Here is an 18,124-nt window from a genome sequence, read left to right on the forward strand (position 1 = left end):
GGGCCTCTACGTAGCTACAATCTCAGCTCTTTATTTCTTGAGAGGGTCTTCCTAAACTGCTCAGGCTGGCTTCAAACTTGCAGTCTTTCTGCTTCAGTCTCACTTGTAGCTAAGATTACAGGTGTAAGCTGCCACACCCAATACTCTGGTCCTTTTCATCTGAGCATACATCCTGTTAACTAGAAAGCTGCACCATCTCTTGTAATGTTTCTATCTGGGTCATATATGTGGTGTACTATATGCAGGAGTGCAAACCCACCACCATCTAAACCAAATGGAAAGGAAGGGTTCCATAAAGGAAACTATGTTTGTAGATGCTGGGACAGACATCCTGATACCAGTCAAAACCCTTTAGGGATTCCCCAACTATCCAGATGGGTCCTGCAGCCTTAACATGGCTTTCAAAACTGGTTTCAGGTCATTCACCTGAGCTGCAACCACTCCTTTTTTTCCACTCCACTCCAACCCCATGCTCAATCATTCTAAACCACAAGAAGCTCTCCCATCACCCCTCTGTCCCTGGTGTCCTGGAGATGCCAACTAAGGCAGCTTCATGGCCAAGGCCTCTCCCATTTGGTGGAGCCCTCAACCTGCCCTACTCTAGAATCCTCTCTGCTAGTGCTGCTCACACTTGGTGCCACTGTTCCCATGTCTCTCTGCCTACCAGACCGAACTCCAAACTGGCAGGGACCTGGTTTCCATCTATGTCCCCAGCTCCTACCATATAGCTGGATGGGAAGGAGGTGAGCTTAGTGAAAACTTGTTGGGAAATGAATTCAGGGAGTTGCCTCTGCCAAAGATGTAAGGTAGCCCTAGCAAGGTTCCCCGGATGCCTCCCACACGAGGAACATGGGAGAGGGGTCTCAATGCCTGCATGTCTACCTGGCACATCTGCCCACGAATGGGTTTTGGCTTCTGCAAGCTAATACCTATCTGATCCCAACTCCAACCCCAGAATCTGGAGCAGAGGAACAAATATACTTCAAACCCCAACCTCATGGAGAAGATCTGACTTGTTCATCTTTGGCTGGCCTGTTTTATTCAATCTTATATTGACCACTCACCCAGTGGAAGAACTTGAGTGAATCCCCCACCACAGCATACATATACCCCTTGCCATTTCCTTCAAACTGATGAAAGGAGCAAGGATTCCACACACCAAGAGGTTCCTTCTACAAAGTTGGGTGCTGGGTACCTTCCAGCTGCTGTTAAAACAGCTGCCAAGCTTAGCACCACCCAGCACCTACTACCCTAGCAGCTGAGAGACCTGTTAGTAACCCAGAGGCTCTAGAGGTTCACTGGTTGCTTCAGTGGACTTACACAGCTGCCTCGCAAGAAAATAGGTATCACCTTCATCTTCCTAGACAAGGGAAAGACCTGAGCCAAGTTAGTTAAAAAAACTGCCATGCTTGGACCTGAACCCGTAACTGGCAACAGCAGAGTCTCATGTAGTTTTTGTAGATATGCCTGGCCCAGGGGCAAAGAACAAACTTTTATTATGGTAACAGGGTATTCTTGGGAAGAGCTGGGAACACTGGAAGGCTACTGAACAGTGACAAGTTTGTAAAGTCTAGGTTCTTATCCCCAAATAATCGCAAATATGGTTCTCCAAGCTGTCTCCCTGGCAACTCTCCTTTAAGTCTCAGTTACCCACTACTTCTGGAAAACCTGTCTTGATGTGCAGGTGGCTGGTCCCTTCCCAACCCTGCCATACCTTCTTCCCAGTATCACCACTCTCTAGGTCTTTGCCCATCTATATGTAATGCTTCAAGGACAAAAGAGAGGGTTGCACATGCACCAGTCCAGGGACAGGCACATAGCAGGTAGCCTGTAGAGAAAGATGTGGGGCAGGTGTTTGTAATAGCAGCTCCTACCCTGGCTCCCCAGGCCACTCCCAAGTTCATATTTGGCAGCCAGGTCACCTTGGCCTTGAATAGCTTAAAGACTATCCAGCTAGGCCTGCCTCTAGACAGTCAGAAACAGGCCCACACTCCAGCACCCAAGACTCTTCCTTATGCCCTGTACTATTTAAGAAACAGTGGAATCCACTCAGTGAACTCCAAGACCATGAAGGCCTGGCTGCCTACAAAGACTGCCTTACAGTAAGTCCTAAAGGCTCCTGGGCCTTGGAAAGGGAGCCCCTCACCCCCTCTGCCAATCCTATCTTATTTCCAGCTGGGCCAGGGAAGCAGGAAGACCCCCCTGGAACACCAGAGGCAAGAAAGAGGCAGGCAAGGGCAGCTGGCCAGGTTTGTGCTCAGACTGTATTCACGCAGAGACATGTGGCAGCTTACATTGGACAAAATTGAGTAATAAAAATTAGCTTTAAATACAGAAAAGCCAGGGTCCTGTAATCCCTTTCTACCCTAACACCGGGACCAGGATGGCTATCAATTACATTCTGGGGAAGACCAGGACTGGGGCCCGGGACATAGGCACAGCCTTACCCTACCCCCTTCACACATACACAGATACACACCCACACATTCCCCATGGGCACACACAGGGAGGGGCAGATTATTGCTGGGCACATGTGTGTATGTTTATGAGGGGATTCTGGAATGTTGGCCAAAGCTGGCCAGGGACATCCCTACCTCTCCTATGGCCTGGGCTGGAGCATTTTTGAAAGAGGTGTCTTCAAGGGCCCAGCATAAGAGACAAGGTGACCTGGGAGCTGGAAGGCAGAGGGAGACCCATGTGGATCAGCTGGGGCAGTGAACTAATAGGTCTCAACAGTCAGTCCAATCTCTGGTCACACTTTGGCACAGGCCTACAGGATAGAGAACCCTGATTCAACGCTGATAACTGCCATAAAGGGACACAGTATTGGGCCCTAGTCAGTGCAGCCTGAGCCCAGGACACCAAGGGCAGGTATGAGCCTCACTCGGAGGTTGGTGGGGGCCAGCACAATGCTGGGGGCTCAGGGATCTGGCCTTGCCACTTCTGAGTGGGGCCTGAGAAGCCTTGACTTTGGCAGTGGCTCCTCTGCTATCTCTTAGCTCTCCCAGCCGGTGCTGGCTGCCCTAGAGACTGAGGCAGAGCGCCAGGTATGGGGCAGGAATTAAGAAAGCTCTGGTTGCTATATACATTCATACAAATACATAAATACAGAAAGCCCCGAGCCCCACAGAGGAGCTGAAGGGACGCACCTTTGTCCCAGGGACGGCCCAGGCTTTGCCAAACTCAGTCAGGCCAAGGGCTGAGAGGACACTGGGGACAGCTCCGGCTGTGTTCCCCAGGCCACGACTTTAGTGGACAATGGGGAAGACCACTGTGCAAAACTGTAAACAGCACTTGGAGCAGCTGCTACCGCCAACCGATGGTGGGGGCCTCGGGCTGGGGACTAGAGGCGGGTGGGGAGCTCTTCCTCACTGTCGCTGCAGTTCCCACAGCAATCCTGGAGGGACAGGGAAGACATGGAGGGAGAGAGGCAGAGCAAGGGCTGTTAACCTCCAGTGATGCTGCATAAGGCTGGCCCTGCCAGGACAGGAAAGGTGCCACCCAGGGTCACACTCTGGGAAGAGGGCTCCCCTGAGGGGACTAGTGCAGCAGCTCAGGCCACACTTGAGTGGACATGAGAGCAAATGCTTATGGCAACTGATTTAAATAAGGGGGACTAAGGAGATCCCAGAATCTGCCAGGGAAAGGCCTCTGTTTAGGCCGTATAGGGGCTGGGCACAGGGAGACAGACAGCTGAGTAAGGCTGACAGCTTGAAGGGGCCAGGTTGCAGGAAACTGCAGCAGTGGGGAGAGGTACAGGGGGAGCGGGCACCAGACTTCTTTCTCCCACATCTTGCCTCTGCCATTGAAGGGCTGCCTGGGGCTCCCCGAGGCTGGGCGGCGAGGCTAACCCATGGGGAGCCCACACTGCTCACCTCTGGAAAGAGAAAAGAGGCCATGAGCCCAGCCACGGGAGGAGAATGAGGTCAGAGACCCTGGGTATTGCTGGCAGGGCTGAAGCATGCCCATTCCCAGCACTGGCAGGTACCAGCTATGCCTCCCACCCATCAGGCTGGGAGCCCAGGCAGTATACTGCCAGAGCTTACCTGGCGGCTAAACAATCTCTGTAGCAGTCCCTTCTTAGGTGGTGCGGGTGGCTGGCCCTTCCAGTCCAGGTCTGGAGGAACTGAGCCATCCAGCCCAAAGACATTCAACTCCTGGAAGCACTCGGTCTCCACCATCTACCAAGAAACAAGCAGTTGTGAAAGCCTATCCCTAAAGCTGTCCCCCTGGAGCCCCTCTCATCAGTGGGCCAGGTCTCACCTCATTCTGCCAGGGGATGGGCACGCTGCCTGTGGCAAACTTCTCATAGAAGTCCTGATCGGTTGGTTCTAGCTCCACACCCTTAACAGTGGAGAACTGTTCAATGTCCAGAACATCCTTGCAATAAATAGCCTGGGGCTAAGGGGAAAGAATGTCATCAGACAGGGAAGCACAATTGTGGGCACATACACATGTGTATGCACACATAGAGACAGGAAGGCAGCTCAGCTTGGAGCCTCACTCTGACCCTTGGCCTGCTTCTGCCCTGACACCTACAGAATCTGGTCTGCAGTCAGCAACCAGGTAATTAATGTACTTCTCAAGCACTACTGTCTCTTCTGTCTGAGGCTAACTTGTTCCTCAAGTCCTCTCCTGCATACAGAGACTAATTTTTTAACTGTGTGTGTGTTTATTTATTTATTTATTCATTTGGTACAAGTTCTTGCTATGCAGCTCAGACTTGTAGTGAGCCTCCTGTCTCAGCCTCCCCAGTGCTGAAATTATAGATGTGCACCACCACGCCCGGTTTCAGTGGCCAGCTGAGTGCAGGGCTGGCATAACATGTGGCACCAGGGATCGAACCCGGGTCCTTGTGCTTGCCAGGCAGACGCTTAAGCTGCCAAGCACGTATCTCCTGAAGATAATATATTATCCTTCATTGGTCAGTGACTGAGTGATGCTGGGTACAGACCTGATGCTGCCCGCAGCCCCACACAAGGCTGCCTAGGTGTGTGGCTGGTGAAGGGAGTGCAGACTGAAACTCTGCCAGTCCCCATGCAGGGCCTACAGCAGACAGGCCCCTGCCCTAAGATGTCCAGTGGCTTGCTCTGTCCCCTTTCATAACCAGCCCCCTACCTTCCCAGTCACTTGTTGGGAGGCCACCTCAGCCTCAGAAGACCACCTTCTTTTCCATCTTAACAGTGTTTTCTCAACCCTACTATTAAGGTTATCAATTAAAATATCATTATGGGGCTGCAGGTGTACTGTAGCTCTGTAGTACAGCATGTGCTCAGTAGGACCTGGGTTCAATCCCCATGTGTATGTGTGTGTATGCGCGCACACTCCCTGCCCCTTCATGAAAAATGGTGCATCTGCTTTGGAAAAAGCGTGGCAGTTCTCCTAAAAGGGTAAAAACAGCTAGTGTATGACCTAGTAGTTCCGTTCCTAGGTGTAACACCAAGAAAAATCACATCTGTTCACACAAGAAATCTGTAGTTACAGAACAGTCAGGCATGGTGGCAAGTGCCTGGCATCCTAGTTATTTGGGAAGCTAAGGCAAGATTATTTGAGTCCACAAGGTTGAGACCACTCTGAGCAATACAGCAAAACTCTGTATCAGAAAATAAAGAATGCTTATAGCAACATTCTAAGTAAAAAAAAATAGAACTCATCCTAATGTCTATCAATTCATGAATAAAATGTTGTGTTACTTACAAAATGAGATATTATTCAACCTCAGTAGGGAACAAAGTACAACACAAAACATGGAAAAACACACTACCAGGCACAGTGGTGCATGCCTGTAATCCCAGCACTCAGGAGGATGAGGCAGGAGGATCACCACGAGTTTGAGGCCAGCCTGGGCTATACAATGAGTTTAATACCAGCCTCAACTACATAGTGAAACCCTGTCTCAAAAAACCAAAACCGGGCCAGCCAGATAGTTCAGTGGACAAAAGTGCCTGCTTAGGCAGAACACAGTGGCCAGGGTTCAATCCCCGGAGTGCCATGCTGGCCCCACCCCTGAGGCATGCTGAGACTGGCAACTAAGACAGGGCAAGGTAGAGCGCATCTGTAATCCCAGCACTTGGAATGCTGAAAACAGGAGGATCACTACAAGTCCGATCTGTGTAGTGAGACCCTGTAGACCCTGCCCTAAATACATAAAAACAAAAACAAAATGCTAAGAAGCCAGTCATGGAAGACCATATATTGTATGATTTCATCCATATATGTGAAACATTCAAAGTAGGCAAAAATTTAGAATATATTAATGATAACAGCAGGAAGAGAGACTAGGGATGACTACTAATGGGGAGAGATTGGTGGAATTTTTTTTGGGGGGGGTAAAACATTCTAAAATGTATTGTGATCATAGTTGTACAAATACACCATACTAAAAGTCACTGAGTTACACACTTTACACAGTGGAGTTACATGGTATGTGAATTAAATCTCAAAGAAGCTGTTAAAAAATATAGCAGAACTTACTTTTCATCTACTGCTTCTGAAAAGTTAAAACTCTAAGACGCTGACTTTTTTTTTTAAGGTGCTGACTTTTTTTTTTTGGTGGAACTGGGGATTGAACTCAGGCCCTTGCACTTCTCAGGGAAGCGCTTATTCCACTGAGCCATCTCCCCGGCCCAGTGCTGACTTTTGTTTCTACCTTTGAACTGAAGGTCCCAGGGCAGCATGTGCACAGGAAGCACCCGAGTGAACCTGAGCAGCAGTACCAGCCTCCAGCAGGCTAATGGAGGTCTGGACATCTTGGTTTGAGTTGCCTATGACAACTGCATTTGAGGCCTACCACATGAGACAGTCATGAGAGCCAGAGCCTCCTTAGCTGGCCTCACTTCCACACATGCTGTCTATGACCAACTACCCACACCTCACTTTCTTATTTAAAACCCTCAGGGCTGCCCTGTCACACTTATGTATGATGGTCCTTCTTCCCTGCATATACCCATTTGAGCCACACTGTTCTCCGCCTTGTCCCTCCATCTCACTGGCTACTCTCTGGTCCAGGACCCAGTGACTGGCTGCTCCATTTGCCTGGAATGCTTACCCCACCCCACCTCCAACTTTTGGTTTGGCTCTCTTTCACTTATTTTTAGTGTCCGCTTAATCAACTCCCCAAAGACCACCCTAAAATTCCTATCAAACCCTTCCCCATCATGCTCTTTCTTTTTTTTTTTTTTCCGGAACCAGGGCTTGAACTCAGGCCTTTGTGCTTGCCAGAGAAGTGCTTATTTTACTGAGCCATCTCCCTGGCCCCATGTCTTTTTAGCCTGCTTTATTTTTCTTTGTTGGACTTAGCATTACCTGAAACTTTCTAACTTAGTGGTTTATTTTTGGCATGTCTTCCCACTAGAACAAAGACAGACCTGTGGACCTCATTATCTCCAAAATCTGGCACATAAGCAGATATTTGTCAAATGAATAAAAAACACATGATCGATAGTCACCAATCTGGCCTATCCATCACCTTCTAGCCTTTCCAGTGAGCCTGTTAAACAATCACAGGACCTAGTCCTCATATACATGGGAGGGAGGCAAGCACATGGCCTGATCCTGGCCAATCAGAACCTTCCCCGTAACATTACACAGAGAAGCCTGAATTCAGGAGAAGGGATATAGCAATAGACTAGAGCAGAGCCATGAGATGGAGAATCTTGGCAACACAACCTGAAACCCTGATGTCGGCTCTACTCTGTGACTTTCTTATGAAACAAACCAATACACTTCACAGGGAAGTAGAATAAGCCAGACAAGCACAGGGTCCTGATTTCAATCCCTGGTACCGCCAAAAAAAACAAAAAAAAACAAAAAAACCCCACCAAAATACACTTCACATTGGGCTTGACTAAGTTGGAATTTGGTTTCTGTAATTTGTAATATGATGATTAGAGACTGTTGGTGCTCATAGGTCCTGACCCAGGAGATGCTCAGTAAGTCAGTGCGAGTCTATAAGGGCAAGTGTCCTGACTGAAGAGGGGCAGGCAGCCCAAAAGACATCCCCCCTGTTGGCATGACCACTTTGGTTTTCCTTTGGGAAATGGATTGTTCTCACTGCCAGTAGACAAGCTGGACATGTGATCCAGTTGTGGTCAGTGAGGGTCCTCTAAGCGAACAGAAATAATGAGCCATCAGCCTTAAGATGGTTTTCTCCTTTGGGATTTCCTCCAAAATTCTTGGGCAATAGCTGCTGTCTACAGGGATGTCTACTGGTAGGTTGTGGGCTTGATCTGCTGGGGCCATTACTGCCAGTCCCTAGGAAAGCTGCCTGACAGTGATGACCACATAATCCACAGTGTGTGTAGGGAAGACAGGGAATTCCTTCAGTACTCTTAAGGCTACTCCACCTCCACACCTCCCCCGTCAGGTATGCCAAAAGCCAGATCTACCTGATCTGGCTTTTCATTTTTGTGAGAGTAATGATGAGGTTGGGCTTTGATTAGACTTTCTTACAGACTAAAGGTGTCCTCCCCCTACTCAAGGGTCCCCAGCCCCCATCCCAGCTTGGCCCTCCCCTCTGCAGAATCGGGCTGCACTCACATCAGGCTTAAAGGGTGGTTCTAGCATGCCTGCTCCCAGTCGCTTGAAGTTCAGCTTTTTGAAAAGAGGGTGCTCCTTCACCTCTTGGGCGCCGGCCCCACGACACCCCAGGCGCTCCACAGGGTCCTTGCAGAGGAGCTATAGCAGGGCATGGGTGGTCAGGGTGCCCCTGTGCAGGCAGGCCGGTGACGCCCCAGCTCCAGCCCCAGTCAGTCAGGCCTCCCACTTGCTGTGATACCTGGGAACAGAGTGAGCAGGCCTGCGGGGAAAAGCGCTCAGAGTATTCTTCAGGAACCTCCTTCACCAACCGCTCTACCTCCTCTCGCTTGATCTTCTTCTTCCTCTGCTGGAAGGGTGACTGGCCTGCGATCATTTCATATAGAAGGCAGCCTAATGCCCACCAGTCAGGGCTGAATGTGTATCGTTCATTCTTCACCACCTCTGGAGCTGGGCAGGGCACAGAACCAAGACTGGTAGGTGGGCTGCAGGAATGCCTGGTACATATGAATTCAGGGCACCCACTAAAACACCCACTGGTCAGGGAGGCACCATTATCAACTAGGTGGGGATCTCATCAAGTACAGAACATACATTTCAACAAAGGGAGCTGACAAAGCCTGCAGGGTGCCACACCTAGGGTCCCAGCTCTTCTGATTTCTTTCTTTTTTGGTGTAGTGTTGGGGATGAAACCCAGGGCTTTGTACATTCTAAGCAAACACTCTACCACTGAGCTATATATCATAGTGCTCAAATCCTTATTTTTTTACATAAAGCTTTCTGGCTTATTAAGTGTTGGCAACCAATTCAAAGTGTTCCACAATTTTACTTCAATACTAATGTAGGCCAAATTGGGCTCTTGTGGTTACTAGTTTGCAACTTCTGGATTTCATGAGAGACAAGAGTGGGCCGAAACTCCCACTTGCTGATACCTCCTACCTGCCAGGGCAGGCACCTGAGGAGTTTTCCCTCAGCTATCTCTTTTCATCTCCAAGCAACCCTGGGAGGCAGCTCTGATGATCCTTTCACAGTAGAGAAAGAGAGACTGGGAGAGAAGGAATCTCTAGCACCAGGGTACCACAACAGACAAGTGGTAGAATTTATAGGGCCAGGACTCTGTCTACTTTGTGATGTGGTTCCTCACCCCCGACCTACATAGAGGGGGGCATAGGCCCATTGCCTTGTACCATAAATGTGCACACTTACTCCAAATGTGGGCAATTCAGCACAGGCAGGGCTACAGTCATGGAAATAAGTCTGATTTTCTTCTCCCTGTCCTGGTAACCCTTGCTGGCCCAGCTAACTGTATGTGTCCAATAAACATTTAGTAAATGAAAGATGTAGATTTATAATGGTAGGTATCTGGCTGGGATCTTGGTCTCCTAACCCACAAAAGAGGAATATCAGCATGGGCTCTTTCTACTCTCTCAGGGACAAATAATCTCCATACAGAGGATGGTGGTCAAGGCCCAGGACAATGAAGAGACCTTCAAGGCTGGCGGCCTAGGACAGAGGGAGACTTACCCATGTAACCCACAGTGCCCACACGACCTTTGATGGTCTGGCCCTCAGGCACATGCACAGCCAGTCCCAGGTCAGAGATGCGGATATGGCCTGAATGAGAATGGAGAAGCAGGTGGGCCTATCAGGGGCCAGGCCTCCCCAATTTACCCAATCCTACCCTTGTCCCTCCCTACCCACCGTGGTCATCCAGAAGGATGTTCTCTGGCTTCAGGTCCCTGGGGGAGAGAAGGGCAGGGTCAGCTGCTATTCATCTTGCCAAGAGCCAGACAGGGCTGGCCCCTCTAGGTCAATGCCAAGAACAGATGACTCTGATCTCCCTGGACAACAGCCCTGACTCAAGATGGCAGATAAAAAAGATTTACAGTGCCAGGATTCCCAGGTTCTTCCTAGGTGAGTGAAAGGTGATTCTCACTCAGGGGAGGATTTCTTAGACATCACCAGTGTTGAGGAGCTCCCTCCTGTTCGGTTGCTGATTCTACCATCCCACTGTTACAGGGCTATTCATCTATCTCCTCATGGGGCTGTCATGGGGCTAAAGAGAAATCATAACCAGTCACCACCATAACCAAAGCTCTTCACTACTGAGCCAACTTGCAAGGTACGAAGCATAGTCTCTGCTTAGCAGAAAAGGAAATAGTGTTGTCTTTGCAAGGAGCTGACTGACCCAAGGTCACACAAAAGGTAACAATATCAGGATTCACAAAGAAAGGTCAGCTAGACCCCACAGCCTAGGTCCAAGCCACTGAAGTCAGCCCATTATGGAGGAGTGTTGAGTCCCAAGCCAGTTATTGCTGTGGCCAAGTCACATCTTTGTTTTGTCTTTTTTTTTTTTTTTTTTTTTTTTTTTTTTTTTTTTGGTGGAACTGGGGATTGAACTCAGGCCCTTGTGCTTGCCAGGCAAGTGCTTATTCTACTGAGTCATCTCCCCAGTCCAGGCTGGTCTGGAACTCAATATGATCTTTCTGTCTCAGCCTCTTGAGTGCTGGAATTTTATAGATATGTACCAGCATGCCTGGTGTTTTTTTTTTTTTTTTTTTTTTTTGGGGGGGGGGAATCAAAGTCACATCAAAGTCACACTAATAGCCTTTTGCTGTTGACCTGATTAACAGGGTTGGCTGCCTCCATCCATACCAGCTATAGCCCCTGGAAATTGGCCAAACCCTGGGAGAGCTGCTAGCTCCACCCCACCTGTACACGATGCGCTCTCGATGCAGGTCCTCCAGCCCACAGCAGATCTCAGCAGCATAGAAGACAGCACGTGCTTCAGGAAAGCCAGCCTGGCCCATGTGGTAGATGTGGAACTTGAGGTCACCTCCATTCATCAGCGTCAGCACTAAGCACAGTGCATCCTTGGTCTCATAGGCATAGGCTAAGCTCACCTGTGGCCAGGGGATCAGAGCCCTCAGGCAGGAACCTGGGGCCACCTGGGGACAGGGCTAACACCAACTGCCCAAGATATCCTTGGGATACCATTCCTTGGGGCTCTGCATGCTTCCCAGGCCCCTACTCCTGGGCAATGCCTAGGCCGAGAAGGGGGAGGCCTAGTGGAGCGGGGTAGGGTAGAGGGAAGTCCCTTTGTTGATTGGGACAGACTTTTGCCTGGAGAGCAGGATGAACCAGTAGGACCAAGAGGAAGGGAGAAGTCTCCTTTCTGTACTTACTACAAACCTACTGTTCACTTTCTCCAGGATCTGCTTCTCATTAAGAGCCATGGCCTCCCCTTTCCGCTTCTTGATTCGTTTCTTCTCCAGCTTCTTGCAGGCATACATCTTGCCTGTTGCCCGCACCTGGCAGGCACATACCTGTGGCAGGGATAGACAGGAGCAAATGGAGGCCAACCAGGCTCTTGGGGATGAGGACAGGTGCAGGTCCACCCTAGCCAGCCTTGTGCACTCTCCTAGAGCGCTGGCCTGATCACTCACCTCCCCAAAGCCACCTTTGCCAAGGACTCGGTACTGCCTAAAGGTGTTTTTCGTCACTGGCTGCCTGTGAGCAAGAATCAAGACAGGAGATGTTGTCTGAGAAGGGCTCAGGGATCAGGAAGAGCCTTCAAAACCTGACCTAAACTAGCTCAGTCTGGGAGGAGCTTACCTTTCCAGCCACTTCCACTGCAGGAAACGGTTGAAGTAGATGCTGTCGAGGTAGTCAGCAAAAGGGGCCATGCTCAAGTACTCATGGGTCAGCCTGTTGAAGGACCAGCCCACAGATCAGCCCGACACCCAGATTCTTGGCTTGCTGGTCAGGGCCTCCCATGATGTGCAGTTCAGCCTACAAAGCATCGTCCTTAGCCAATCCTCTAGATAAGCCACTAAAGGTGAGGATGCCACAGAGATAGGAGGCCAACTGCCAAAGTTAAACAGTGGGTAAAGGCCAGGGTAAGAAGCTGAGCTGTTCTCAGCCTTCTGGACCCAGAGAAGCCCCCTCCTCTAAGCTTAATTCCAGGCTTGTAAGCAGGGAGGCTTACCGGGTCAACTCCTGGAAGAGGTCTTTGCATGGCCCATGCTCCAGCCTCTGGGCACAGTTAGTCACCAGCTGCAGGGGGACCTCAGGGATGAGATCAGGACCCTGGAGACAGGCCACATACAGGTCAGTGCAGGGGCTTATTTGCCAGCTGCCCACTCCCTGGCAGAGGTGCCGAGTATCTCTGCTGGTCCCAGTGTGGCTGCTGGCGGGTGCTGCGCTGGCTGCCCAGTTGCCGGACTCCCTTCCTTTTCTCCCTCCCAAGACAGCAAGAGGCAGAGCTGTTGGCAGGCCGCCTGGCCGGAGCTCAGCTCACCCCCTGGGCTCCATGCCTGCGGTGTTGCCTGGAGCAGCTCCAAGGCACTCAATGCCCAGGCTGTGGTCACTCCTCTCCCTGTTGACACTGAGCCCTGAGTCCAGCCTGCTGCTGTCATCTCTCCATCACTGCTCACTCACCGTGTGGCTCAGAAAACTCTGCATTAGCCGCCGCCCACATGCCTTCCGCTTCTCATCAGGGGTCACCTCATACTCGGCCTGCACGGTAAGAGGGAGAGAAGCCTGGTGTCTGCACAGAGCAGTGGATATGGGGAAACAGGGCACAGTGTGGGGACCTCCACCTGCCTGCCCTTGGTGGTGGGCTGGGGCAGGCTGCACTCACCACCCCGTCCAGGAAGGCAATGCAGCGTGTCAGCTCAGGCCTTGTGGTACAGAACTCCCGGAACAGAAGGCGCCCAATAGGCTGCCGCTCACACAGACTGTGGTAGTCACGCTCTGCAGGCCAAGGTAGAAACTGTTGGGGTCACAGTCCTGGAGCCCATTGGCAGGGCACTTCTGCCTATGCCACCAAGCCCTGGGTCCCAACAGCTTCCAGCCCTCAGTGTGGCAGCCATTATCTCCTTTAAGGCTCTCACAACTCTGAGGTAAGTACTGCGCCACTCACAACATTGTAGACTTGAGACTATGAGGTCCAGACAGGCTAATTGATTAGATTAATGCACACAGTCAGTAGCCTGAGCTCCAAAGCCCAGACACCCACCTCCCCTGTCATCTGATTCACACAACTTGTGTGTGTCAGTACTAGGGCTGGGTGTGGTCTGTGAGGTTCCTGCCCAGCCAGGGGCCAGGCCCACACCTGTTGCCTGCCTGGCGAAAGTGCGAGAGGAAGTTGTGGCTTCCGGCGTGCTCTTAGCTGGGCCTCCTTCCCAGGCAGTAGAAGCAGCCATGGTGTACTCTGTCCACATACTGGGCTTCAAAGTGGGCCCAGGCAACCTCAGGTGCTATTCAGACCTCAGGATTCCACGAAGATAAACAGGAACTGGGGGCCTCGGTCACTCTGTCCTTTCCCAGAAATAATCCTGTCATATTGCCTTGGCTTTTCTGGACACCCCCTAGGTTGGGCAGGCTGGGGGCTCTCAATACTGTCCTTCTAGCCAGAGGCCTTGCTCCTGCTGGTATAGCTCTCCCTACCTCTCCTTTCTCAGTGGCCCCCAATCTGTCTCTGTTTCCCTCCCCATATCCACTTCAACTGACTCCAGTCAGCCCCTGTTCACTTTCTGCCCTCCACCCATCCCAAGGCCAGGAACTGAAACTGGGTTGGTGCAGCCTCAACCTCTTTGGCCATCAGATTCCCCAACCTTGCCCCTGTGTCCCAGGACAAGGTCTCAGGGGAGGCTTCCCTTGAACCAAGGGTCCCCTCTGCTTCAGTAGTTCCCAGTCTCCAGCCAGGCCTTACCGAGGCTGAGCCGTAGTTCTTCACACTGGCTGATGTGGGGGAACTGAAGCATCTGCCGCCATTTCTTGCTCTTGCCTTTGCGATTTCCACCTCCACCTGCAGAAGCAATCAGGCACTGGGTCTCTCAGGTCCTGCTGCCACTGTGCTTTCCCTTGACCTGCAGTGTGGTTCAGTGGCTTTCAGGGCCCAGTCAAGGCCCAGCCTGTCCTGAGAGGCACCTTGGGCCTTCTTCCGCATGCTCTAGATGCTCTTGCTTGGTTCCAGGACACATATGGTCCTTCTGGACGCTCCTAGTAGGGCTGAGAAGGCCAAGGGGGGCAGTGAGTCCATTTTGGCAACACACTTGGCCTCAGTTGCTTCCCCTTCAGTTGGAGTTACTTGGTTGAAAAAACCAAAAAGGGCATAACAGTTGCGGGAACTGCATAAATCAAGGCCTACAAAGGAGACATTTCAGGTCATCTCGGGTAGGCTTGAGATGCCACAGGCAGAGAACAGCCTGGACCACTGGGGAGGCTCCCGGGCCTCTCCCATCAAGCTCTGCATCACAGCTATTTCTCTTTGCCTCTCCTACACATGAGCAAAGTGGTGGTGGGAGGGCTGGCAGTCAGGGTCCCTTGTTTCCTACGCCGCACACAGGGATTCACTGCCCTTGATGGTTGCCTTGTTTTACCTAGCTGACCTCCTAACTGTGACTGCTGAGACCACACAGTAGCAGCTGGAATGCCTACAGAGCTTGAAAGGTACAGTAAATGTAGAGCACATACAAGCCAACAGGGAGTGGTACAGAGTACAGTGAACTGGACCAGGAAAGGACCCCTCCAGCAGGAGCAGCTACGACACAACTCCTGTGGACTTCTTGGCTGCTGCTAAAAAGTAGTGGCTCAGTGACCAATTGGCTCTCCTGATTTTCCAAAAGCAGCTGGAAACCCAGACTGTCATTTGAAATACTGGTTCCTATTTGATTGTAAAAACAAAACAAAAGCCACTGCTGCAAAATAAACATGTCAGAGAGCCAGATAGATGTGGCCTATGGTCCAGCAGAGTGAGGCTGCTTTGGAGCCTCCCAGACCGTGGTTTGAATCTCCAATTCACACTGAGCCCATCTCTTGCTCTCTAAACTCTTTCTCTATGTGTACTTCAGGGCCCAGGGCACCTCCAGAGGTGCCGCGAGGGTGAACAGGCGAGTCTGCACCCAGCAGGGCTGAAGCACAGGATGTGGGCGCCAGCTCTAACAACACAGGGGCAACCACTTTCCCTTTCCTGGCCTCAGTTTCCCTGTCCTGGATCCATCTGACCTGGGCAGAGGTAGGTGGTGTAGATGGAGTCACCTTTTAGGGAGGGGGTAGAACTGTGTCCCTCAAGGACAGAAGGGGCCTAGAGGCGGAAGCATTGCAGGTAGCCTTTCTGCAGCCTACACCCCATGTACCCCACAGTCATTGCTTCACTGTGAATGAGCAACAGGTCTCCACCCCCTATCCCCCAGCAAGGCCTCCCCAGAAGGGGAACTCCTCCTTTACCCCCACAGGTCCCTAGCTACCCAGAGCCCAACCCTCCATGTGCCTGCCTTCCCCCACCAGTTACTTCCTCCTCCCCCTCCTCCCAGCCACATCAAGGCAGCAGCAAAGAATCACATGCAAATATCCTGTCCTGGAACTGTGGCAGAATCTGCAGGACTCCCTCCACCCTACCCTTGTTCCCTTTCTCTGTGCTCTGGGAGTGGGAAAGGCATGAGACTCAAATAAGGGCTCCCAGCCCCAGTGTGGTCCCATTTCACCCTCACAGCAACCAGACTGGGCCCAGTCTCATGACAAAACTAAGAAAGGGTTGGAGTGAAGGAACAGTATGCCTATGATCACAGAGCCTGGAGGTAACAGCAATAGAATTCAAACCCAGCTCCCACAACTCAAGTTTCTTTCCCACCTCTCATGCCTGGCATTTACTAAGTATCAACAGTATACACTCACTAAGGGTTTCCAAACTACTTAAGACCTTAGCCTATTTGGGAATTTGACAAAGATCCTGGCCCAAAGCTGTCAGCCAGCTCATGAAATGATTCCAACACAGCCAGTCTATTGATCCAAGTTCAGGAATCAGCGATAACAAGGATTTCCTTAGATCTTTACATTGGATTTCCTTAGATCTTTACATTTCACTCCCTAACCACTCCTCAAACAGGGATACTGAAGGCCAGCAAGTGAGACAGACAGGGCACAGGCCCTGGGCTGGCCATCTCATCTATACCTTGCCCAGGGCCTGACAAAGCTTATCCAAAGATGCTCACACCATCTAGCTAGGCAAGGCAGTGCCCTCAGCAAGACCGAGGGCTGAAGTAGCTAAAGCCTTAGGAAGGGAAGCCTGGCCAGACTCTCCACCCCTCCTCCCTGGCTGGCTGGATGACGAGGCAGAACAGAATCATCAGATGCCCCCAGAGGCTGAGAGGAAGGCCCAGCCCCAGGACTTGATAAGGGACAGGAGATAAGACAGGCTCCCCGGGCACTAAGGACTCAGCCTGCCAAACTCATTTCCAGGCAGCACCTCCCCAGGGTGACACAAACTGGGGGGCAGGGGACACCAAGTGCTGTGCCCTGCTAGGGACTCCTTTTCTGCTTCTAATGGACTGTATTAGACATTCCAGGTCATACACCTGGGTCAGTTAGTCTTGCTGTATGATCTGGGGTTTCTTTCTGATCTGAGCTTTAGTTTTCCACCTGTAAAATGAGGCAGAAGGGTGAAGCAGCAAAAAGAAAAAAAATGTGATCTCTCCAAATTCTAGAGATCTGAGAAAAAGTCTTATTCACTGATGGTTCCTCACTGTCCTGGATAGGGTGGGGCACGGTGTAGCTGCATACTGATTATGTTATTGACTTAGCTATGGCAGGTGAGAGGTGGACTAACCACAGGGCAGGGAGAATCAGTTTTAGTTCTGGGTCTCCCCAGCACAGGTGCCAGATAAATGTGCAATGAGAGCTATGAAGAGCTACACATTCATTCTCTCTCTCTCTCTCTCTCTCTCTCTCTCACACACACACACACACACACACACACACACACACACACACGGCCCACCAGACTGGCTCCCTTGGCCAGGCCGTTGCACTTACAGAGGTCCTAACAATCCATAACGCAGGGCTCCCAATAATTTTCTCTGTGCGATTACCCCAGCAGATCATAGACTTCCTGAGAGTTAAATCGTGACCCATTAACCCTGTCTTTTAGTGTCCTCAGGTTCCTAGCAAGTGGCATTCTGCTGGTAGCATATGGTGCGACCATGAGTTTTTCCAACTCCAGCGCTCTACGCATGGGCTTCAGTCATTCATTCTCTGACCTTCACCAAACACCAACTCTGTCATTAGGGGTCTGGGCCTGGGCACGTGGGGCATCATTGCCTTTCACTTGGAGGTCTGGGAGAGGCTCTCCTGGGGATCAAGAACTACCCTTCCCTCCTCCTCCCTTTTTCCCTTCACACACACCCCTTCCCCACCCGCCAAGAGGGCGGCGGCCTGACCCTCGCCCCTTCCTGGGGCCCAGCTCCCGGGGGGCAGGTGCGGAGGAGGACCATGAGCCGGAAGGGCTCGTGTCTGCTTGGGGTTCAGGTGACGGAACCTGCGGCCCTAGGGGATCTGACGGCTGGGGCTCTAGGTTGAGCTCAAAGGCCCTGGCCCGCACTCCCAGTACCCGGGCCCGGCCACCCGCCGGGTAGCCTCACCTTCCCGGGCCTTGAGTAGCACTGTGTTCGCTACGATGTTCTCGAGCTCCATGGGCTGCAGCGGCTCCGGCTTACCGGACCGCGCCGCCTGGGAGAGCGCGAGAGCCGGGGCCGGATGGCGATCGGCACTGCACGGCACGGCGCGGCGCGGCGCGGCACGGCGCGGC

General features: G+C 51.6%; 1 protein-coding gene across 3 annotated transcripts; it reads right to left on the reverse strand.

Annotated features, from left to right (window-relative positions):
* Positions 1–1,178: 1,178 nt before the first annotated feature.
* On the reverse strand, positions 1,179–18,118 carry Grk6 (G protein-coupled receptor kinase 6). Of its 3 annotated transcripts, XM_004632273.2 has the most exons (17): positions 17,958–18,118; positions 14,252–14,347; positions 13,178–13,290; positions 12,976–13,053; positions 12,524–12,624; positions 12,151–12,243; positions 11,982–12,045; positions 11,721–11,861; positions 11,248–11,438; positions 10,237–10,274; positions 10,060–10,149; positions 8,777–8,985; positions 8,539–8,676; positions 4,264–4,401; positions 4,047–4,181; positions 3,876–3,877; positions 1,182–3,397 (listed from the first exon to the last, which is right to left on the reverse strand). In XM_004632273.2, the coding sequence occupies exons 1-17, from the start codon at positions 18,007–18,009 to the stop codon at positions 3,307–3,309; spliced, it is 1,770 nt and encodes a 589-aa protein (XP_004632330.1). In that variant the 5' UTR covers positions 18,010–18,118; the 3' UTR covers positions 1,182–3,306. The 3 variants fall into 3 exon arrangements, with proteins under 3 accessions (XP_004632332.1, XP_004632330.1, XP_004632331.1); XM_004632275.2 differs by having other exon boundaries at positions 1,179–3,877; XM_004632274.3 differs by lacking the exon at positions 3,876–3,877 and having other exon boundaries at positions 2,521–3,397.
* Positions 18,119–18,124: the final 6 nt, after the last annotated feature.

This window comes from Octodon degus, unplaced genomic scaffold (genome assembly GCF_000260255.1).
Source record: "Octodon degus isolate 3935 unplaced genomic scaffold, OctDeg1.0 scaffold00048, whole genome shotgun sequence".
Taxonomy (NCBI): Eukaryota; Metazoa; Chordata; class Mammalia; order Rodentia; family Octodontidae; genus Octodon; species Octodon degus.